Raw genomic sequence first — 24016 nt, 5'->3', positions numbered from 1 at the left:
TGTCTTTGGATGCTGGATGGGCCCGGCTCTGAACACCAGACTGTGAAACACTTAATGTCTGTCTCTGCACTAGTCCGTTCACCCTCCATTTCACATTTGGCACACACACACACACACAGACACAGACACACACACAGACACACACACACACACACACACACACACACACACACACACACACACACACACACACACACACACACACACACACACACAGACACACAGACACACAAACACACACACAAACGTACAAGGATACAACAAGGATGCAAATTAAACGAAGACTATCATTAGGTTTGTTGCATTGCCTTTTTTTTTTACTTGTGCGTTAATTGTATTTCCATTACGGACACAATTTGTAAATATTTTTAGGTGGAGGCAACACACTCAATAGGTCACTCACCCATCCATCCTTTCTCAGCTGTGCTACTCCTCTCTCTCATATATCCATGAATCTCGTCAGTGGTTTCATGAAGTGCCAAATATATCTCCGGCCCATGGGAATCACTGCCACATTAGCTTCCTGATAGATACTGACGTTCCCATTGTGTAAGGCCAGTCTAATGAAATGATGATGATGATGATGATGATGATATTGACTGCGGGCTGCTTGCCAGCCCTTCCCCCTCCTCATCTCCACACACCATTACAACACACATGAACACTTTCTCAAGTTAGCCTGGATACAATCTTTTTTTAACCTTTTCAACATTATTTATAAACAATCCACAGCTCGACATGGGCCGCATTTTTGCTCTGCTACTTCAATTTAAAGGTCAATAATGTTCTGGTGTAAAAGGTGTTTATGTGCCACTGCAATCTGCTCATTTTGTTCTTAAATGAAAATAGCAAGTGCACCTTGACATTAAAAAACTGAATCAATTGTAACACCTTAAGGCCTCTGACTTCTAAAGTAATTATAATGGGTTACACTTATCTAAATAGCCTCCTCTTATTGACTGCATGTCCGCGGCTTGATTAATCTTGGCAGAAAGTACATTTTAAGCAGGAGATTAATAGTCCAGAGACTGTAACTTGCCTGTCTCTGCAGATGGGAAATGTAAACCTAATGTGGCGCTTGTTAAAGTTGAAAGGCTGCTACTAAACGTCTCTGTTCGACATTTTTCTAACGGAATAAGCACAAGCCCAGGAGCAATTACACTGCACCTAACCAAGTCTCTGTGTGGTGATTGCTATCATGCATGCTAAATGAACAAAACAACCTCTAAGCAAATGACAGTAATCTAGTGCTCTGAAGCCCTCAAGTGTGGTCTACTGCCATTTTTTCTTTTCTGAATAGAATCCACGGTGAAGCGCAGGACAGGAAACGTGTCTGATATTGCTGAAATTAAAATGATAAACAACAACAATAATGACGTGATAACTACTTGTGCTGGTGTTTGGCTCTGCTGCTTTGTCATCTTAACGCAGGCTTTTCTAATTCACTTAGCATTTTATCTCTGCTTCCCAGCACAACAGAGTACATTATGTCAGCACGGAGCATGTATTAACTGCCTTTCATCCTGTGGAAAAGGACCTCTTGCAGACATTAAGCAACTAACCCTGACAATAACAGCTTATGATGTTTGTGACTGTTACTTTGCCGACTCTGTAGAAATGCAGTTTGTGATTGGGAGCACAGCAAGCAGGGGGAAATATAAATATCCATCAAATTATGGACATTTTAATTTCTTGCCACTTCTTTGTTAATGTATTCGTTGCCTCCTTAGACTTCTGGTATAAATGCCTGAACTAAAGTACATCAGTTTGCAGCTTTAGTTGTAAATTCCAAGGAGGACTGAAGAAGTATAAATCTGAAAAGAGCCATCCGGAACAGTGATCGCAGAGTTTTAATGCGTCAGCAAGCTTCTGCTGAAACACAGAGTTTATTTATCTGTCTTGAAAGAGCAAGTGTCACCATGTGAAGTGTATTTCTCACTGGTAGTAGATAATAGACGCTAACATCTGTTTGGGAACAATGAATGATGACATGTACGTTTGAGGTTTGTATGGTGTTATTTTCTTTTTTTAAATGTGTCATTTTGAAAAGTCAAATATATTTGGTGATTTTCTAATTGTCAAATTAACAAAGAAATGCCTTCATTTTTCCTTGTCAGTGTTTTCACATCTAATGCAGGAGACAAATTGTAAGATAATCATAATTCTAAGGTTATTATATGCATCACAATATTGGCATAGTCCACAATGTCATGAATAAAATCTTATTGTCAGTATATATCACAATGATGCTTGATCTCCTCTCTTAAATGAGGATGCATTTTAAGCTTAAAGTGTCATCCAGCTCAGCCTGCAGAGACCAAATCAAGGTGAGCTCCAGCGGATGCATAGACTGACATGATAGCTGATGATTGATGAGGAGAATCACAATGCTGTGCAGGTTTATTTCAAATTATTTGATAAGAGCTGCCGCACATCAGAGATATTCAACTACATATACATTAATCGACTCCTTGAGCCCATGTTCTTCATAGCACTGATGATATCCCTCATTATCGCCGTTTGATCAAGGAGACAATTTTATTCTCTCACATCTACCCCGGCTCTGGTTTCTGCTCTGACATGATTGTTCGATCAAATCAAAAGCAACTGGCATCTGAATAAATAAAAAAAAACTGCTTTCAAAAGTAAAGCTGAGGTTTTCACTCAGCTAGGTTAATGGTTATAGATGGTGACAGGAAGTTACTCGCCAAGAGACTCATTACTCATCTTCCAGAGAATTTAAGGTAAGTAGTCTTTATTACATCTCTGATCAACACACCTAATTCAAGCAACTAATCTATATCTATAACATATTAGACAAAGGAACTACAGGAAGGAGGCAGAACTCGAAAAGACTGCAGACACTATCTTCTATTATTGCTTAAGTTGCGCGTTCAAATTTTTTCTTAAGAAAAAGTAAAGTAGCAGCAAAATGATGTTTAACTTTAAAAAGTACCTCACTCATTATGAAGTATATCACATTAAGAGTGTTGAATTATTGATCCAATTTAACATGTTAATGTTTAAGCAGGTGCTGGTGATGTTAATCATCACATTTCATGAGCTCATTCTATTTTGAATTGAACTTTATCTGCAAAGTAATGTTACAGAGCAACAGAGATCAGACAGGAGCAAAACACTTTTATTTTTTTCCTCTGAGATATTGTGTGTTAAGTGTTAGAAGTGGTAAGTGGAGAATCTCAGGAAAAGTACCAGTATCTCACAAATGTACATTAGAATTGTGCACACGTTTATTTACTTTACCTTCCAGCAGAGCTTTGGACATTAGACCTAAACTGGAGTCAGACTTACTTAAAAAAATATTGGCTTTATCAAGTTTTGCCCTGACTTGACAAAGCAAAAACATTCAGATTCAGTGTTTATGAATCATACTTCTGCCTTTCACCGCTAGGCTTGTTTCCAGGCGGCATCTGGGTGATCATCACTTGGATTTGAAGCCTTTGCAGTAAGCATTCATGCTGTCATCGCACACAGACACCACAGAGGGTTGGTTGCACCAAAGCGGAAGTGCTGGGAACCAGGAAGCGCAGGAAACAGTGCGCTGTTACTATCGACCATGGTCAGGTGGAGAGCCGCCTGCTAACAGACACAGCTGGCCCACCCTGATACACGCATTCAGGGGGAGACATGGGAGGGTCCCAAAGCGTCGAGATACCGGGCGGAGGAACGGAAGGCTACCACGTCCTCAGGGTAAGAGCGGGTTTCACGGCACGGTGGGGAAATGCAGCATATTTACTTTGAAGGCAGAGAGAGAGAGAGAGAGAGAGAGAGAGAGAGAGAGAGAGAGAGACACTGACAGCTGTGGGGACAGCTGTGGGGGGTGTAGGTGTATTAACTCACTAATACATAGTAGCTACTATTAATTAGACAGGTTGTTTTGAAACTGCGTCAATTCACATGTGTTGACATGGTAAGTATTTATTCGGGCATGCGCAGTAAACAGCATCTGATGATTTCTTCTTTTAAACGTCACATGTTGCCAGAATAACCGGTGTGGCTACTAAAGTTATTCATAAACTGGGAAGGAAGGGTGTGTGCTTTTTTTATAAAACAAAAACAAAAACAAAAAATGTTTTGACATAACTTATTTTCTCAGTTAATTGTAATTGAAATAAAATGGCCATTACATCTCCATAAAGCCAAAGTTGAAATATTTCAAATTGCTTGTTTTGACTAAACAAAGAGTATATTAGTATGTAGAGCAACTTTAGGTGACTCTGACCCTGATGAAGGTCACAGGCGAAAGAGTTTGGACCTGAAAAGTCCAACCTGAAAAGTCCAAAACCTTAATATGTGTATTTACTATCATAGAAGACTAAGCCAGCAAATATTGACATTTAAGAACCTGAAACCTGCTCAATCAATTAATTTAAAGCTCTAGTGGTATCTGCGCCAACACCAACCTCATTAAGGGTTCGGGTAATAATGTAAGTGTCTTTGTCAATGTCATTATGGAATTAAGTTTTTCCACCATCAGTTCTATCAATTTCGTTATTGCAGAAAACTGACTCAGTTTTAGATCCATGCAGCTGGGGATACATATATATATATTAAATGTAGGGTAAAGAGTGCACTAGTGATGTGTCTGTACACTGAATTGGCAGCTTGTGTCATGTGTGGCTCGTGTGTGGCTCATTAGCGATCGGGGAAGAACAAAGACAGTCAGATAGCACACCACAGTGAGATAACCGGTTAAGTCAGGCTCATTTGAGGACAGACATTTGACAATAAACTGGATTCAAGTTACTGGAGTGGATTCTTACTTTCAGATCAGCTTGATCCTAGTTATAAAACATGTTTTCTCTGTTTTGAAAAATAAACTTAAAAGATACTGTTTATCACATAGGATGTCAGAGGCAAAGATGGATATCTTTTGGGTCACATTGTTTTTTCTTAATTAAAGGTTGAGAAACACAGCTCTAGCTACTTCTCAGAATGACGTTATACTATTTGCAAGGTTTTATTGTCTCATCTTGATGATGCTTTCTTTACAGGTGCAAGAGAATTCCCCCGGTCACTGTGCAGGACTGGAGCCATTCTTTGATTTCATCCTTTCCGTTAGTGACACCAGACTGGTAAGTTTACTACAATTGCAATTATGAAACTTACTGCAGCTAATGGCCTAGCTTTAACAAGTGTTATGACAGATTATTGCATGTTTGATCTCTGACAGAACAAGGACAATGACACCCTAAAAGAGGTGCTGAAGATGAATGTGGAGAGACCCGTCAAGATACTGTTGTACAGTAGCAAGACACTGGCGGTGAGGGAGACAACAGTCACACCCAGCAACATGTGGGGGGGCCAGGGGCTTCTGGGACTCAGCATTCGCTTCTGCAGCTTTGAGGGAGCAAATGAAAATGTTTGGCATGTTTTGGTGAGTGTGCTGGTCTGATGACAGATTGGGAGAAACCTATTTAATGTGTTTTTACATATTTTGTATGATTATTTTAATAATGCAACATGCATAACTGCACATTTTTTATTAAAAGTAATTGCAAAGAAGTGTAAAATAACATTCATAGATAAGCATGAATTAACTTTTTTTTTTTTTTTGAAAGTAATGCTATGTATCACCTGTAATGTTTATACTTTATGATTTTAATGCATCCAGGAAGTGGAACCAAACTGCCCTGCAGCCCTGGCCGGTTTGAGGGCCCACGCCGACTACATTATAGGAGTTGACACGGCCATGAACGAGGTACTTGCTTTGCAGATCAGTAGTAACGTTGACCTAAAGTTGGAAACAGGTTGACCTGCCATGAATCTTTGCTCCTTTAACAGAGTGAAGATCTGTTCTCCGTGGTTGAAACCCATGAGGGGAAGGAGCTGAAGCTGTATGTTTACAACACAGATACCGACAACTGCCGTGAGGTGGTCATCACTCCAAACTGTGATTGGGGTGGAGAAGGCAGGTATGTCCTAATGGAAACTTAACATGAATGGAGCTCAATAACAATAGAAACAGCCACTGACTGGATGGAGGGTCTTTAAATTGTAGCAGGCTATCACAGCTACTATACCAGATGATTTCACGGTGTTGGTTTTTTAAAGTCACATCTTGTCATTTGGGGAGGGAAGTCATTTCAGGTAATCTTCACGGCTACTGTGGAATGTTTGGGCGTTTCTCCTCACAGTACTTCTGTCTCTGCAGTCTAGGGTGTGGGATTGGCTACGGCTACCTGCACAGAATACCTACTCTGCCATTTTTAGAGGGCAAAAATATCATTTTCTCTGCACGGACTCCCAGTGAGCCCACCACTTCACCTAAAGATGGCTTCACAGAGGTAGCTCAGCATCTTGTACAAAGAAATAATCGCTTCCAGTTGTTGTCAACATTAACTGAGATAACGTAATTTTTGTTACAAGGTCCATCTCTCTGCTGTCATTCCAACCGTTCCTGTTGTGGTGTCTTCTTCTGCTTCCACTGGATTAGAGCAGGCTCTCACCGCTGTGTCAGTCAGCTCTAACCTGACCACTGCTGTTAGCAATCTACAAACAGGTACACTTTAATATCTGACTGCTCAAAATATCCTGTTTGAATTGATGCAAGGTTGACTATTGCAGATCAAGTTAAATGTATGTGGAAAATTCATCAAGCTGTTGCTTGTAGACCTAAAAAGAACAAACAGTGTAAACAAAGACAATAACATTATTATTTTTCAGGCGCTCCTACCGTCCCGCTGCCCAGCCACGCCCCCTCCTCACAAAGCGCTCCCCTGTCTGTCAATCATGCTGCCATACAACCAGGTTTGTAGAAATTATTTTAGGAGGTTATAGCTCCCCAGGTGTGGAGCCAAAGCCACACAAAGCTACACTGAGACCAAACTAACATGACTTTTGCCTGCTGACCTAGCATTGCTAATTTGTATATACAGTCCCTGACAAAAGTCTTGTCGCTTGGGTACAAGTTGACCTTAAGTGCCCCTCAAATATATTTGTAATCAATTTTTTTTTCCAAGAAATGGCTAATTTCAATCCCAACAGCTTTTGAAATAATGTTTTGGTGCCAAACGAAACTGCTGAAAAGCATTCTAACGTTCACAGCTTGGTAAAGCCCACTGAGTCAGTTTTTGCAAAGACAAAAGTCTTGTCGCCTTGTCATATGATGCACCCAATCCTAGATTACAGCCTCACCTGTGATCAATAATTGATCAATCAATTAGTGGGTGTGTATAAAAAGAACCCCAGCACACCAGACCTTCACATCAACTGCAACTTGACCTCTGACAACATGCCTAAGATTCACCCTGAGACCAAAGCGTTGATTATCAAGAGGCTGAAGACCAGATCCACTGCTGAGGTGGCTGACACCTTCAATGTGTCTCAGCGTCAAGTACAAAGAATAAGAAAAAGATTTGAAGAGACTGGAGATGTTTTTGACAAGCCCAGGTCCGGCAGACCCCGCAAGACAACTGCTCGGGAGGACCGTTTGTTGGCTCGAAAATCCAAGGCCAGCCCCTTTTCCACTGCAGCAGAGCTCCACCAGGCCTGGTCACCTCAAGTCCCCGTGTCAACCAGGACAGTTTGTAGAATTCTGTCTCGAAATGGCCTCCATGGTCGAATCAGTGCCCAGAAACCAGCACTAAACAAAAGGCAATTAAAAAAACGTGTGGCATTTGCCAAGGCCCATAGCCTGATAAAAGGATGGACGCTGGAAAAGTGGCAGAAGGTGGATTTCTCAGATGAATCTTCGGTTGAATTACATCACAGCCGCCGCAAATATTGCAGGAGACCTACTGGAGCCCGCATGGATCCGAGATTCACCCAGAAAACAGTTAAGTTTGGTGGCGGAAAAATCATGGTCTGGGGTTACATCCAGTATGGGGGTGTGCGAGAGATTTGCAGGGTGGAAGGCAATATCAATAGCCTAAAATATCAAGTATTAGCTACCTCTTACATTCCCAACCATACAAGGGGTCAAATTTTGCAGCAGGATGGTGCTCCATCGCATACTTCCATCTCTACATCAAAGTTCCTCAAGGCGAAGAAGATCAAGGTGCTCCAGGACTGGCCAGCCCAGTCACCAGACATGAACATCATTGAGCATGTCTGGGGTAGAATGAAAGAGGAAGCATGGAAGACGAAACCAAAGAATCTTGATGAACTCTGGGAGGCATGTAAGACTGCTTTCTTTGCTATTCCTGATGACTTCATCAATAAATTGTATGAATCATTGTCGAACCGCATGGATGCAGTCCTTCAAGCTCATGGAAGTCATACAAGATATTAAATATGGATCTCACAGCACCACTACTTAATTCACTGATGTTATGCAACATATTTTTGTATTTGAAGTAAATTATTTGTTCAATTTTCACATTACTCTCTGTAGGCGACAAAACTTTTGTCATGCCAAAATCTGACCTTTCTGTGTTCATTAAATGATCAATCTTTCTTCAGTGAAGCAAATTTATTTTAGTATATTAAACATAATTTGGGAGGGTTTTAGCTTTCATATGAGCCATTTCTAAAACCAATGGATAAATTAAAAGTCAGGTTATAAGCTGTTGTTTCTACAAAATGGATAAGTGACAAGACTTTTGTCAGGGACTGTATATATATATATTTTTTTTTTATTTTTGCACAGGTTTAATGCCCTTACCTGGAGGTCTTCCACCCTTTCCTCATTTACCAAATCTAAATATCACATTACCAGACATGGGCCACGTATTGCCACCTGGAGTTGGTGGATATCAACATGCAGGTATGATCGTGTTCTTTAAGATGTGCTTGGGTTAGATGTAAATAATCTTAAAAAAAAGATACTTTTTGACTTATTAAATGATGTTATGACATATTATATTGTGACTTTTTATATAATGTTTAATGCCCTACTACACTGACATTTTTTACGACATACTATGACTTTTTATGATAAACTATACTTCGCCTTTAAATGACAAACTATATTATGACTTTGAATATGACATTTTTAATGACACTTCTCTATGAAATTTTTATGATATACTACACTGACTTACTATACTGTGACTATTTAAATTACATTTTTTATGACATACTATATTATACATTTTATGACATACTATTATACCTTGACTTTTATTATATGATACTACGCATTATTTATTCCATTTTGACTATTATTTGCTATAAACTACAATACCCTGTTTGAGGAAATTTTACTGATTTATAAAATTATATATTGCTTACACGTTCTTAAATATATGTCTTCTGTAGTAACAAATGGGCTTAAGGCCAATTGCCAAAGACAGGCTGGGTTGGTTTTGGTCTTTTCATGGGATAACAATAATAGTACAGAATATCTCCAACACTACAAACCTTTTAAGGATTCAGAAGGTTTGTAGTGACAACTTTATGCAATTTTCTTCTGAGACGTTGCATTCTCAGATGTTCTTTTAACCTTTTCCTTTTGGGAATATAGAATACAGAAATTGATGCGATTTATGGTAAACAATTTGCAAAAAATTAAGAAAAAAAAAAGAAAGAACACACACAAATGTTGCGCATTTGAAATGGATTATTCCACTCTAAGTAATGACTTTGTGTTGTGCTCCACAGGTCTCCCACCTCTCTCCCTGCCAGGTGTTGTACCTGGTGTAACTCTGCCTCCGTCTCACTTTGTTCTTCCCCCAACCACTGCTAATGCATCTCCTGCTATTACCATGCATACCAGTGCCACATATCCCTCCTCCACTATCCAAATTAACTCTTCACTGACTAGAACCCCCATCCCATCATCAGTGGCCACCTCTGAATCAATAAATATCACAATGACTGCAGACTCATCTTAGCAGAGAGGACCGATTAAGGCCGTCAGCCTGCTCTTAAGTCTTAACACAATATAGCCGGCCCATAAGCTGCACAACTCAGTTGACAAATTGTTCCTGAACACTATTACAGTTGTACAAGCCCAAGTTTCTTAAAGACACTAGAACCATGTGCTGGTTTTCGCCTCCCGAAGCGTGAATGTGTGTCCAGCAGCAGCAGTTCAGCATCTTAAGAGCAGTTTGTTGATGGCAGTAGAAGGACAATAACAAGAATCAAGCATTCACTGTCGCAAAATAACTTTTGAAAATAGTTTGTTACTTAATAGAAATACATGTGTTGGCTTTTTGAGCTCTGTTCAAAGACAAAGTGTGTGTATGTATGTATGTATGTATGTATGTATGTATGTATGTATATATATATATGGGGAAACGGTTTACGTGTGCAAGTCTGTTGCTTTCTTTTTTACTGGTCAAACAATGGGAATTTTCATTTCCTGAACTACGTATGTGTTCCCTTACAATATTTTTTGCAGCCCTTCTAATCCACAGGAATTACTGGTTTGTTGGTCCAGTACATTTTTTTTAAAGCTAAAGTCACAATCAAAACTACAGCCGTCTGTCAGTCGATACGAGAGCTAGCTTTGCTAGTCATCTATCCGGCTTCAATAATAAGCTTGTGCCTGAGCCACACAGCCGAGGGTAAACCTGCACAAAATGTTTACAATCAGCAGTTGTCTACTACATATATATTACAGCTCAGCTCCTCAATGGATCAGAGGAAATGCAAAAAAAATAAAAAATATTGCAAGGTACCACAAAAAGGAGACCTTTTCATTGGTTCTGTGAACTGCTAACAGTCTTCAGAGGAACGCGGGGCAGTACCTTATACTACTGGGGATTTTACTTTAGAAAAGCAGGTTTGCTTGCTGTAGCCATTCAACATATAAAACGATTTTGGTTTTGTACAAAAAAATCATTTGTAAAGTGAATTCATTACCTTGATTAAACCGATGTATTTTCTCTATCTCAGCCTCTGGTGCCTGCTTTGTATTCTTATCCTCATCTCTTAAATGGTTCATGTTGAGCATCCGTGGTAAACCCTGTAACAATGCAATAGCAAACACAGCCACAGAGTGTCAGTGTAATCTCAGACAATAGAGACAAATGCTGGCAGATTGATCCAAGTTGTTTATCGTCAGGTGAATATGGATGTTAATTTAGGAATGAACAGACTGATTCTACAGTACCATTCACTGGGAGGGAAAAACATTTCCTGGCATTTATTATTCACTCTTAGCAGAACTGTACAATTTGTACCCAAAGTGGAACATACAGCTCTTGAAAAAGTAAGAGCAACAAAGCAGCAAAATGAAATACTAGTTTGCATGGGGAAATTTTAACTTTTTGTACATGTTGCTGCTACAGTTTAAAATTTGAAATTCACCTGTACAGCATATACAGTTTCCAATTTATCTTTTAATTAATATTCCTGCATAGGATTTTATACATTGTCATTTTTCTACATTTGGTTACTTTGTGCATTAAATGCAAGTACGCTGTCCCAACCTACATGTCACTAGATGCCACTTGTATGCTACACATTACATTGTCATGGCTAAGTAACTCAAATTAAAGCCTAAGATTTGTGGATGAAAAAAAACATTTAGCCAAATCAAATCGTGAAATCTTTGTAGTTCTACCCAACGACGGCTGTCCTCTCCTCGCCAGTAAATTAACTTCTAGCAGCTGAATCATTTGCACCGTAGCAGGACCATGTTATTTAATCCAAACGCTGGGCTGCAAAGTGTCCCTTCGGCCCTTTAAGGCTTTTTCCATCTGCAACATCTGAACAGAGCATCCAGTCACATTTTCTTCAAGGTACGTCGTCAGTTTCAGTGCTTTAATCGGACCCTTATAAAGATCCTTTTACCCATGTCCTTTTAAAACATCCCCTCACTGTCCCTTCATTGATCAAGCCCTGGGTAACAAGTAGAAGCCTGGCGCAGGTCAGAGGAGGCCAGGTGAGATCTCCCCACCAGTGTCCTGCTCCTCCTGTTGCCGGCTGCTCCTTTTCCCACAAGCCAGAGCCTCTGAGAAGCTCTGCGGGTGTGGGAGCATCTTAGCCAGTTTGCATTTTCATCACAGTACGATGCTGTCAGTATGAGATGATACTGGAAGAGGCGGGTCCTGAGCCAGCAGCATTTATCTGCAGATTTCCAGAGGAGCTTGACCTCCGCATGTGAGGGAGCAGGTACGGGTCGCTTCCCATCTGGTGAACGTCGATCCGGTCTTCCTTCCTGTATGCCAGGCACCGCCTTATAAAAGCCTGAAGTGGGGAGGAACAGTGTCAAAAATGTCGGTCATTTCAAGATATTTTTTTGTTGAAAATACATAATTTACTTTAAAATAGCCGTGTCCTTTTTGAATGCAACTTAAACTACCTTTGCTTCATTACTGGAAACAGGCTTGACAGGGAACTGAACATCCGTAGCTTTCAGTATGGTGTTCTCCTGCAAGATGTCCTGTTGTGACTGATTGTGGCCGAAAGGCTAAAAAGGGAGACAGAGGAGCAGTTCTTAATAATCATGCAAAAGATTACAAAAACCTTCAAGGGTAGAATCTGTATTGCCCTCCTTACCTTCCTTCCATACAGACACTGAAAAAAGATAACGCCCACAGACCACACGTCCACCTTATTGGAGATCTTTGGAGGTTCTTTGCCAACCACAAAGCATTCAGGAGGCAAGTACCTGGCCAGGATGAAAAAGAAAAAAAAAAAAGTTTAGTGGAAAGTAACTTGCATCTATGTACATATTAAACTTGTATATGTGTGACATTTAATCTCACCAATAGGTCCCTGCACCCTGTGATGTCAGGTCCATCCCATCCACGCCATAGTTGTCATCATCCATGATTTTTGACAGACCAAAGTCAGTGATTTTGATTTCACCACAGGCTGTGCCATCCACCAACAAGATATTGCCTTGAAATCAAAGTAAAAGAAGTCAGCACTAAAGAAGAGAAGGCATACCATTCCTTTGATGACTGCTTCAACACACTCGACTGTCACAATCTGATGAGATACAGACTTAACATATTTTCTTGATGTGATGGGTCATTTGTCCAGAAGCATGAGTTTACCTGGCTTAAGGTCGTAATGGATGATGGGGGGTTTGATTTCATTCAGGTATCTTAATGCGTTCACAATCTGCATGACTATCGACCTTGCCTCCTTCTCAGACATTAGCTTATGTTGTTTCAAGTAGAAATCCAAGTCATTGCCTTCGCAGTACTCCATGACAGTGCAAAACCTAATGAATAGGGGGGGAAAAGAATGTATAAAGACTCACAGCACACATCTAACAGAAACCAACTTAAATGTGCTGGAGATGCATTTTAAAGAATGGATCAAGTGCACTTACGTGTCTGTGTCCAGTGAGAAGTAGTCATAAAGTTTCACGATTCTGGGGTGGTCCAACTCCTTGTGTATTCTGTACTCTCGGCATGCATGTCTGTGGAGAGGAAGATAATAATGCTTCTTTTAGCAACCAAAGCATGAAGGTGTTGCTGCTGTGTTCTGCACTGACAGCCCGCTGTTGGGGCTTATAGAAAGGAATATAAATACACTGCAAGTAAAAGGACATCAGAACAGCTTGTCCAAGTATGTCACAACATTAGAAACACTAATTATGGAAAGTGCAGGTGAGGTTACATCTTTCCACATGGGCCAACATACTTGTGATAGTTCTCCTTTTTCTCTTCTCTCCAGTTCTTGTTAAGTTGATGTATTTTCACAGCAGCATATCGTTGCTCAATCAAGTCAAAAGCCTGCACGACATGCACAAAAATGTTGGTATATACTTGAAAAGCAACACCTGCTATGAGTATTATTTCGCTCTGTAAACATTTAATGACTTACCTTGTAAACTTCACTAAAGCCCCCCCTTCCTAGAAGGTGTAGGAGCAGATATCGTTCATTCAACGTTGGGTGATCTTTAAATCTTTGGATGAAAAAAATTAAAAAGAAAAACCACACAGAAAACAATTTAAAGATGGATGTTTCAATGACACATTTTTCAGCATAAGCTTTGCTGTGCCAATACATGACTTATGAGGAAAAAGGACAAGAAAGCTTCATCCATCGGGCAGTTGCTCAATATCACCACTATGGATGAGGATACTGGCCTTGTGTCTACATCCTGTTCCAATGTCAATGCAGTAACTGTGAAAGAAATTGAGTTGGACTCACTGTGAGCTGTCTTCATTATTTATTCTCTTCAGCTCCCGAATGTGAAGGTTGCGCACTCTCTCCAGACGCTCCAGCTCCGCCTGGATCTCAGCTTCTTCCTATAAATGATTCAAGTACACAAACACACAAATGCACAAAAGAAGCTTCAGAACTCTGTCTACAAGGAGGGGAGCTCATCAAAACCCTCTTGTACACAGCTGACTAGTCCTGTATTAAATATTTAACGGTTGACTTAATATGGAGTCTGACAGGAGCTGCCTGTGATGCGTATTCATGGTGAAAACAATGAATACATTGACAAAATACAGGCTCGCTCCATCCTTAGATGGATTAATACAAAAGGATCGGTGGTTCAGCTCTGGAAGCAGGACAATCGGGCTGAATATGTTCAATTATCTTCATATTGAAGACAGATTTGTTACACTTAATAGGATACTGACTCCGATTAGGTTTTAACTTGTAAACTGTATAAAAATTCCATTTATCCTTTTTAAACATTGGGTTCTGGATACATTGTGAATCTTATGAAATTTGTAAATCCATACGGTCATGTCATTGTTCTGCACGGGAACAGGAAAAATGAATATGAATATATAATGAATTTTCGCTGCAGGTTAAGCATTAGGGCAAACCTTCTTGAGATGTCCAAGTCGCAGTTTGAAGATCTCCTCCTGTTCATGGTACTCTGCTAGTGTCAGCCTTTCAAGAATGAGAGATAAGAGAAAAAAAAAAACATTAGCTTTTGTGCATAGCGTCACGATAAGCCAGCTGTACAAGAGTATGCCAAAGAATGAATTTTATGCACTGCATTTGCCTGAGTAATGGTCGGTCTGAAATTGCACAAGGCGTTAACTTACAGCTGAGGTAGGCTGGGTTTTAGAAAGGGGTCATTCTCTGCTCCATTTACTGCCTTGGTTTTGCGTTGCTTTGGCTCCGAGTTTGTGGTTGGTGCTTGGGAGTTGCTAGAGGATGGAGGTTTCCTCTTGGCAAGGAGTTTTCTCTGCCTCTCAATGTCCTCTCTCTGTTGGTTTATCCACTCTTGCTGTCTGCAGATAGAAAGCAATGCTTTTAGTTAGAGGAAATTAGTACGATTTCCATACCCATGCTCCGCTACAACGTCTCATCAAAATAATTAATTTGAGACAATGATAGACAAGATGAGCAAATATGAAAGTTGTAACATTATTGGCTGCACCTGAAACACAATTTTGCAAATTGAATCAGATTCACCCTTTTGGGCCGATGCTTAGAATATTCAGGGTTAGTCGTGGGAAGCTCCTACCAATCACACATGTGCAGAGAAGTTGCCAAACAATAAAACTATTATAGACTACATATCTAGAAAAAAAAAAAAAAGTGTGCTTCACTGTGACAGTAATGTTTCTGAAAAAGAGATTGTTACTCTAAGGATAAATAAATTGAAATAATATGAACAAGAAGAAAATAAATATAAAACAGTAGCTAGAAAATAACATGATCAACAACACACAGACAATCTCAGTGAAAAGCTTCTTACTTCACAAGGTTTTGAAAGGCATAGCCGTCAGTCCACTGTTCTGTGAATGACGCTCCATGTCTCACTGTAGTGAAATGGCCTAAACGAAGTCTATCTTGCATGCTTTTCTCCCGACAGGCCTGCTTCTCCTGGGTGCTCTGAAGAATAATACAAAATATAGGTTTGCATGCAGGTTTTTCAGACATATACTGTATGTAGAGTGGTCATAAAGGGTAAAGAAAAACAATATATTTACCTTTTCTATGAGCAACTTCTTGCTCATAGTGATGCATTTATTCAAGCGTTCCTTGTACTTTTCAAGTAATTTTTGTTGTTCGTCTATCTGTCTCCTGAGATCGCAGTTTGCCTACGATGCAAGAAAAAAACAAAATCAATAGCTGAACAAATTATATTTCAATCCACCAATTATTTAAAATCTTAAATCTTAAAAAATACCATTTATAACATTGAGATAAAACAAATGAAGGTCTGTTCTATTAGCAAACATTACTTTGGCAAACATGGTCCAATTTGTTTTGCATTTAAGTAACATCACAGCCCAGTCAAGGCTTTCTACAAAGAAGTAAACAGAGTAAGACTTCTTCCTTACCCGTAGCAAATCATCTATTCTCCCCTCCTTCTTCTCAAGGTCGAGATTCTTAGTGCTTTCAAGGGCAGCCAACTTCAACACTGTGAGGTCAGTCTAGAGTGAAATACGATGAAAGAAGTCGTTTTAAAAGGCTGCACTGAAAATGACATTGTAGAGCAGTCCCGACTATTCACAATGACTCCTCTCACCTGAACAAATTTGACTGCTAGTTGCTTTGGATGTGTCATGTGGTCCACAAAAGACAGACTAGTAGGAGATGAGCTATTTTGTCTAACCTGCAACAGAAGAGAGAGCCCTACTTTTAAGACAGGGCAACGCCAAAAGGTGCAGCAAAGAGATTCTGAGTACAAGTTTAGGTGTTACTTACAGCGACACCCTGAGCGGAGTGGGAATGTGAGTTCTGGGGCGATCGAATCACTGGTGGGAGACCTCTCACAGGACTGGACCCGTTTCCTGCCTGGAACTAAAAGGTTAAGAGAGGAAAGGTGACATCACAGCCGACACTGTTTTTTTTTTTTCTTTTAAATCACAGTACTGTCATTTTAGAGACAGGAAATTGAGTATGCCTCAGGGGTTGAAAGACTAATATAGCACATTTCACTCGCTTAACACTTCCTTAGAACGTATGAAAACTGAAACTTACATCAAAATAATCGCTTATTTTGGGTCCTCGCGCAATTGATTTCCCTGTCAAAAGGAAAAGAGGAAAGTGATTGTTGAATATTTCTAATATAAAATGTAAGCAAGAAATATAACCAGTTTAACACAAAGACACTCACCTTGGCTGCTCTCTGATTGGATCTCAGGTTTCCTTTTTCTGCCTCTGGCAGTTTCTGACTGTTTCTTCTCTGGGGTCTGAAAGAGAAATTGTATTCAACATGTTTTATCTTCAGTGTTTAATGTTTTTTATTAAATATTACACAAAAAGGCTGTTTTGATCTTTATGCTTGCTTGTTTATATTAAGTTGGCAATAAACTGAGCCTGAAATAAGAATGTATTCCAACATTGAATCAAAAGACTCAATGTAAAACAAAAGTACTGCTGAAAATTACCATGACAGATTTTAGCAATAATAATAATAATAACAGATTGTACTTTGACTTGTGACTGCTCTCATTGCAGTTTCATGTCAGTTTGTCCAGTCTTTATGTTAAGCACAGTGGTTGAAATACAAACAACAGCCCTTAAAAGAATAACTTGTAAATTGTTATTATATACCTACCGAATAAGCAGGAGAACTGCCTCTTTTCACGTCTGACCCCTATCAAAGTGAGAAAGACAAGATTTTTAGACAAATATCATTAAAAAAAAAGAGCAGCAAAAACTGGATATAACCTGAAGATTCGGTTTACAAGATAGTATATGACATTTTACCACATCAGTGCTGCTTCTTCAAATACTCTACAAATAGGTCTACAAGTATTCTAAAAGGATGAAGAAATAATAAACAACAAATTTGCAACAATCCTGGAACCTTACTTTATAACAAGGATAACTATTTCATACACTTTACACACACCAAATCCAACCAAGGCCTTAATCAACAGGTGCTGGTCTGATCTGAGTTGTCCCTTATGTCTGATGAGGAACAATGTCACAAGGGAGTGCTGAGCAACAGCAATTTTTCCTTTTTGTAAAAATAGTCTGTAAAGGTTTATTCAGCTGGTGAAAATATGAATTAAATAAAGGGGTGGGGGAATAGTGATTAAAAGATCTATTTTTGAAAACTCTTTTCTACAAAAGAACCGATTGCTACTGACCTCCTGATGAATACGTTTAAATTATTAATGGCCTTAATGTCTGTCACCTGTCATGTAAAACGCATTTGTCAGCTGTTTTTGAAAAATAATGTGGCCATATGCTGACCAGACCAACTCCGAATGTTGTCTGAGTGATCGGTCCTCAATAAAACTTGTGTGCATTTACACCTGTACTTGGAGCTGTAGACCAGTGATCAGCTCACACGAGACGCATCTTAATACCAGGTCTGAACAAGGCCTCTGATCTCACTCATTAATTGCAAAGCTCTACAGCATAACAAGAATAACATTTACTTATATAATCAATTAATTAATAATAATGATTCTTCAATAGTTTGTGCCAATAGTTTAGTGTACCTCTGACTCCTTGTCGCTTGAGGATCCAAGGCTTCCAAAACTGTGATTTGAACATTCATTATTGGTCAATCCCTGAAAAAAAACAGAAAAAAACAACGATGAGAATAAGAATAGGACTCTTAAAAATAGTATTTTGATAAATGATGATGTACAAACACTGACACAGCTAAATATTCACTCACTTTGGTTGTGCTGCCAGTGCTGCCTCCTGTGCTACCGCCAACCCCGCCCATGAAGCGTGCCTCCAGCAACTCTTGTCTCCGGGGGTCCAGGCTGTGCAGCTCCTCCATAGTGCCTGGGAGGATTAGCAAAAATTCACAGTTTGTCTCAGTTATTCAAGGATGCGCTTAGTTCAAGCCTCTGAATGCACCCACTCAAGAGCAGATATCATAGTCACAATGAGACTGGGAGCAGAGTTAAAACAAAAGGTGACTTATTTAGCTACGTATACAATCTCAAACCCTCACAGGTGAAAATATTCACGTCTAGACCAGAATATAGACCAAGACCAACTTCATGGCCATTCCCTAGAGGCATAACAAAGACCGGTTTCAGCTTAATGCTAAAAAAATTAAATAAAGTCACTTAAATAGTTTATGATAACTCAAAATGCAGAGTAGAAGTCCAGAAGTAACAAACACTATTATCCTGAGAGTACAGGAGCCATGTTTCGACTGCTAGGCACTGATGAATAGTGTGCTCCTGGGGGACTGTTACGTGAGCTCCCTGGGCTTCAGTGTTGCTGCTGACTCAGAGGGGTCTGCCCACTAAACCTGTGTTTTAATGAGACAACCATTTTGAATCTACAAAAGGAATCAATTTAAATGGAGGAGAACCTTACACATTGAATAATTCTTCATAATAATAACTACAAAATCACAGCAGCATGGAATAGAGCAAACTTATGGTCAAACAAGAAATAACCGATAATGAGGGGAAAAAAACAAAAATCTCCTTTAGATGAAAGGAAACAATAACTATTCAGAATGTGGTTGAGTAGTATAGCCAAAACAATTAGTTAATCTACAGAAAAATAATTGACAATTAGTTTGTCAAATGATTAATCGTTTTCAATCAATTTTCTGAAACGACATATCAAGTGAAATAGTGGAACAACTCCAAGATCCTCTTATTTTTCTTACACCTTTTTGATCGATAATGAAAATAGACATACAACATTATCATTAAACGACAGACTTACCAAATGTACTACGCAGTAAGTAGTACACATACTTGTGTATAAAGTCAGCTTCTTTGTTGACATATGCAAATGCTAAAACCTCACACACGTACAAGTTGCAGTGTCCCGACTGACAGCGCATGACACAAAACAAGCCTTAACAAGAATAGATAAATAAAAAGCCATTGATATAATCCTGTAAAACCCAAATCCTGTCTGCTAAAACCGTCAAGAAGCCTCAGGGAAGCCCCAAAACACGCTGGTGAGAATATAAATCTTCGAGAGACTCAAAAATCTAATTTTCCCCCACCCCTATAAGGAAGGTTGCTTGGGAGATGGATGTCTGGAAAACACTGCTTAGCCTGCTGCCCCCGTGACCCAACCCTGGACAACTGGTAGAGAATGGATGGATGGACGTCTGCTGTTAAGTTATACATTATAATGCAGCAGCAGCGAGCACAAAGGCCCTTTTCAGTGTGCAAAAGGAAGTCACTGAGAAATGTGTCGTAACAGGTCAGACACAGTTGACTGACTTAATAACGACCTGCTACTATTTTCCAGATCAGCAGATGATCACGTAGGTGCCCCCCCCACTCAAAAAAAACCCCAAAATGGCTCATGTTATTAAATCAAAATCAACCCCAGTTAGTAATTCAATGTCATCCACAAAACCAGCCGCAAAATAGATTTATATACTTAAGAGTTTAAACAATGTATATTCAAATAAGTTCTTAAACAAAAAATTATATTTGTATTACCGGTGTGTTATAAACAGCTCAACAAGCACAGGCTTGTATCTGGCTACAGCTAAAAAGCAATGACCAACCAACTACACCATGACAATTTGACCAACAGCAGAGATGAAGAAAAGCCTCCATCACAATTTCAAATGGGGATAGTTTTGGATAGGTTTTAGGTTAATATGGGGATTTTTTTTGACAGAATGTTTACATAACGACCCTGCTGGTGACTTGTATTCGGTGATAACTGTGTTACATGGGGTGAAAAGTGTTGCTTAAGTGAAAACAGACTATTGATTTATGTTCTAAAACCAGATTTTTCTTTTAAACGATTATGCCTACTATGATACTCTGTCCATCATAAAAAGTAGTGCACTGAAATGCGATGAAGTGGAAAGTCTAGCGGCAGAGAAGCAAAAGGATATGTAGGCCAAATTCAGTAGTTGAAATTCAATTATCAGATGCGTACAATTGTCTAAAGATAAGAACTTTAAATCATAACTATGATCTACATGCAAGTTATAACTGGACTTAAAATAATGATGTGGTTTATTGAAAAGACATTTTCCTGGATTGACAAGTTGTTCCCCCTTTTCCAACCTAAATTGTTTATCAGAAACCTCTCGTCATCATCTGCACCACCACATACTACAGAAGCACTGATCAAATATTCAGGAGTTTGAAAATGTATACTAACCGTTGCCAACACTTTGCCCTGATAACACCTAAACACCACATTAACAGAAGCAAACCCTCCCATGTTTGCTTGAGCAGGGTTAAAAAAATTTGAATAGGACAAATCTTAGTTACAATCCAGCAACGGGTCCATTTCCTCTTCCTAAAGCATCTCAGAGACAAAGTATGCTTGCAACATTTCCCATGTTGTGTCTTTGGCCTCTAATCTAATTTGTAGTCTATTTTGCTGAAGAAGTCCTTTACTGCAGACAGCAGTCTTTCATGACTAGATGAATGAGCAAGACTATATTGCAATGCGTGTACAGTGGTGCGAAGTACTCAGCCCTGTAATCACCAAGACATACAAGGACAAGTTTTTTTCACTTAATTTGCAACTATTCAAATGAATAGCACATTTTCTTTTTTTTTAACCTTCCTCCTCATTACTGTTTGGCTGACAAGTTTAACTCATATGGCAAGTTAGCACTGCAATACTCACAAGAAGCTGTATATATATATTTTTTTTTTAATGTGTTCATACATTCTGTTGAATTATATGATTGTATCTATAAAAAACATAATCTTTAGGAGGAGGCGTCACTGTAGTTTAGGAGAACAATCTCTTTCCAGCTGGTGTAAGATGGCTCCTTGAAAATATCTCACCTTTCAACAAGATTTTTTCACGCCAGTTTCACCTCATAACTACACATCATTGTGGTTTTCCACAAGGATTTCCCCTTTGTCTCAAAACACCAAGGCCTCATGCATAACTATTATCTATATTCCAGCCCCTGCAGGAACATGTGGTTGAACCCTTACAACTCTTGCTGTGGATGTCATTTTAACTCAGTGCTGCTGAGCAGACTGACCACCTGTTTATGGCAGACACTTGGAAAGTCTTAAAAAATCTCTGGCATTCATCGGGTTGGATTACTTACCTGGGGTTAACTCACAGAGAACAAAAACCTACCAATTTTACATATTTTTTTATTTTTTTTTACCAGTGTCATACCAATATAGGCAATGTGTATTAATCAATTTAAAAATCAATGCATATGACACTAATACTGATCAAATTGGTTGCTCCCTCAATGGCCAAAGCCAAGTAAAAGTCCTCATAATTACAATACCCAGTGGAAACTACTGAGGGAACAAGTAGGTGTGATAAACACAAGTGACAACTACACTGGGTCTCCAAATAAGCCTCAGTTATGTGTGTGTGCAAGTTAGTATTCTGCACAGCAGAATGGGGGCATCCAGTGCAACATGACGGTCTTTACTCCATTTTTAAGTTAGCAATACTAAAAAAAAAAAAAAAAAAAAAAAAAAAAAAAAAAAAAAAAAAAAAAAAAAAAAAAAAAAAAAAGGTCAACCAAGGCTACCCACGGCCATCACTGGTATGGATCCTCTGCAGATCCAAGGCTATTACATGTGTAGTGTGGCAGAGAAACAGCACAGTCCAACGTCACACACAAAGGATGGCTACCAGTGCCATGCACACCTAACTTATCCGCTGGTTTAACCCTAAACCATCACCACAAACATGCCGGATTCCTCCCCGTCACTGACCCATTAACACCCCTCCGTCCGCGGCGGTGGTGCTGCCGTAGCGGCGGCGTGCTGCACTGATTACAGCGGCCCACCTGATCGCCATTATGCACGTATTTGTCAATAGGTTACCGCAGCAGAGACACGGTCCTCAGTGCTAAGTTACTAGCCACACGGGCTCAGTTGACTTTGCAGCTGACGCTTTGGTGAAACGATAGCTAGAAGCCTGGTTTCCTCGGGTCGTTTTACTACAATCCCCTCCTTCGCTCTGCACACGATGACTAAAAGGGAGCAAGTAGAAAACACATGCACGTCTTAATACATCCAACAATACCTTCCTGGGCCTTCACCGCTGCCGTGGTATGTTGCTGAAAACACAGTCCGTGTTGGGGACGTGGAGAGCTGGGACCAAAGATGGCGTCCCCTCCAAACTTCCACTACTTTGGACACTCATCAAGCTACTTTTCGTGTGTTGGTTCTGCAGCTCGCACGGTTGTTCGTCCACAAAGGCCGCGGGGTTGACCGCCGGACCCACCGCAGCTCTGTTGACGCGGACACGGTGGCTACCGCTGAGGCAAAGTGTCTGATTATTATCGGCTTTTTTGGGGCACAAACCTCGTCACGCCTCGGCAGAGAGCGTCCTGGCTCCGGGGCCACCTCTCCGTCTTCAAGTGGTTGCCTATGAAACGTCATGCATCGTGTGCAACATTTTTTTTTTATCGCGAGGTTGATAGATTTTTGACCAAATGAAGTCTAGACATACTTTGGTAATGATATAAACTGCACACATGCATAATGCATAACAGATATTTTAGGTACAAGTTGTAAACTGGTGGAAAACTTACCAGGGATTATCATGTTTAGAACAAAAAATAAATATGACATTTTTCCTTTAAAGATATTTTTTTAGTTTAGTTTAGTTTATTTGCACAATTGAAAAATATAAAAAACATAACATTGATAAGTGATATTACAGTGCAGGAAGAGGTAGAAAGCCCACTGGGCTTATTTGAAGCCTCCACCTATATAATATTTTTTTTTTAAATCACAATACTATAACGAATACAAAAAGAAAATACATATGATATGAAATACTGTTGAAAAAGCAATTATACAAGATATGATTTATAATAACAATGCATTATAAACAACAAGAAAACAAAGAAAAAAATGCAATGAATATTAATTCCAAAGTATCGTCCAGACATACTTTGGTAATGATATAAACTGCACACATGCACCATGCATAACATACATTTTAGGTACAAGTTGTAAACTGGTGGAAAACTTACCAGGATTATAATGTTTAGAACAAAAAATAAATATGACATTTTTCCTTTAAAGATATTTTTTTAGTTTAGTTTATTTGCACAATTTAAAAATATAAAAAACATAACATTGATAAGTGATATTACAGTGCAGGAAGAGGCAGAAAGCCCACTGGGCTTATTTGAAGCCTCCACCTATATAATATTTTTTTAAAAATCACAATACTATAATGAATACAAAAAGAAAATACATATGATATGAAATACTGTTGAAAAAGCAATTATACAAGATATGATTTATAATAACAATACATTATAAACAACAAGAAAACAAAGAAAAATAAAGCAGTGAAGAAAAAA

At 39.2% G+C, this 24016-nt stretch overlaps 2 protein-coding genes across 2 annotated transcripts; one reads left to right on the top strand and one right to left on the bottom strand.

The window, feature by feature from the left end:
• The first annotated feature begins 2933 nt into the window (after nt 1-2933).
• Nucleotides 2934-10776, top strand: LOC129105122 (Golgi reassembly-stacking protein 2-like). Its single transcript, XM_054616018.1, has 10 exons — nt 2934-3711; nt 5016-5096; nt 5195-5398; nt 5636-5722; nt 5806-5936; nt 6176-6308; nt 6391-6523; nt 6688-6771; nt 8612-8728; nt 9565-10776. Exons 1-10 carry the CDS (start codon nt 3649-3651, stop codon nt 9795-9797), a joined length of 1266 nt encoding a protein of 421 aa, XP_054471993.1. The 5' UTR covers nt 2934-3648; the 3' UTR covers nt 9798-10776.
• Nucleotides 10777-10963: 187 nt separating this feature from the next.
• Nucleotides 10964-23096, bottom strand: tlk1a (tousled-like kinase 1a). The gene is given in 24 exon segments (XM_054616015.1): nt 10964-12099; nt 12215-12322; nt 12412-12523; nt 12621-12756; nt 12915-13084; nt 13196-13285; nt 13510-13601; nt 13693-13774; nt 14023-14120; nt 14655-14721; nt 14880-15068; nt 15539-15675; nt 15774-15884; nt 16128-16220; nt 16316-16402; nt 16495-16590; nt 16771-16814; nt 16907-16982; nt 17351-17389; nt 18246-18317; nt 18428-18540; nt 22723-22765; nt 22767-22799; nt 22801-23096. Coding segments are annotated over 24 exon segments (2301 nt in total). The 5' UTR covers nt 22843-23096; the 3' UTR covers nt 10964-11928.
• Nucleotides 23097-24016: the final 920 nt, after the last annotated feature.

This window comes from Anoplopoma fimbria, chromosome 16 (assembly GCF_027596085.1).
Source record: "Anoplopoma fimbria isolate UVic2021 breed Golden Eagle Sablefish chromosome 16, Afim_UVic_2022, whole genome shotgun sequence".
Classification (NCBI taxonomy): domain Eukaryota; kingdom Metazoa; phylum Chordata; class Actinopteri; order Perciformes; family Anoplopomatidae; genus Anoplopoma; species Anoplopoma fimbria.
This window is presented reverse-complemented; position numbering and strand designations above follow the sequence as displayed.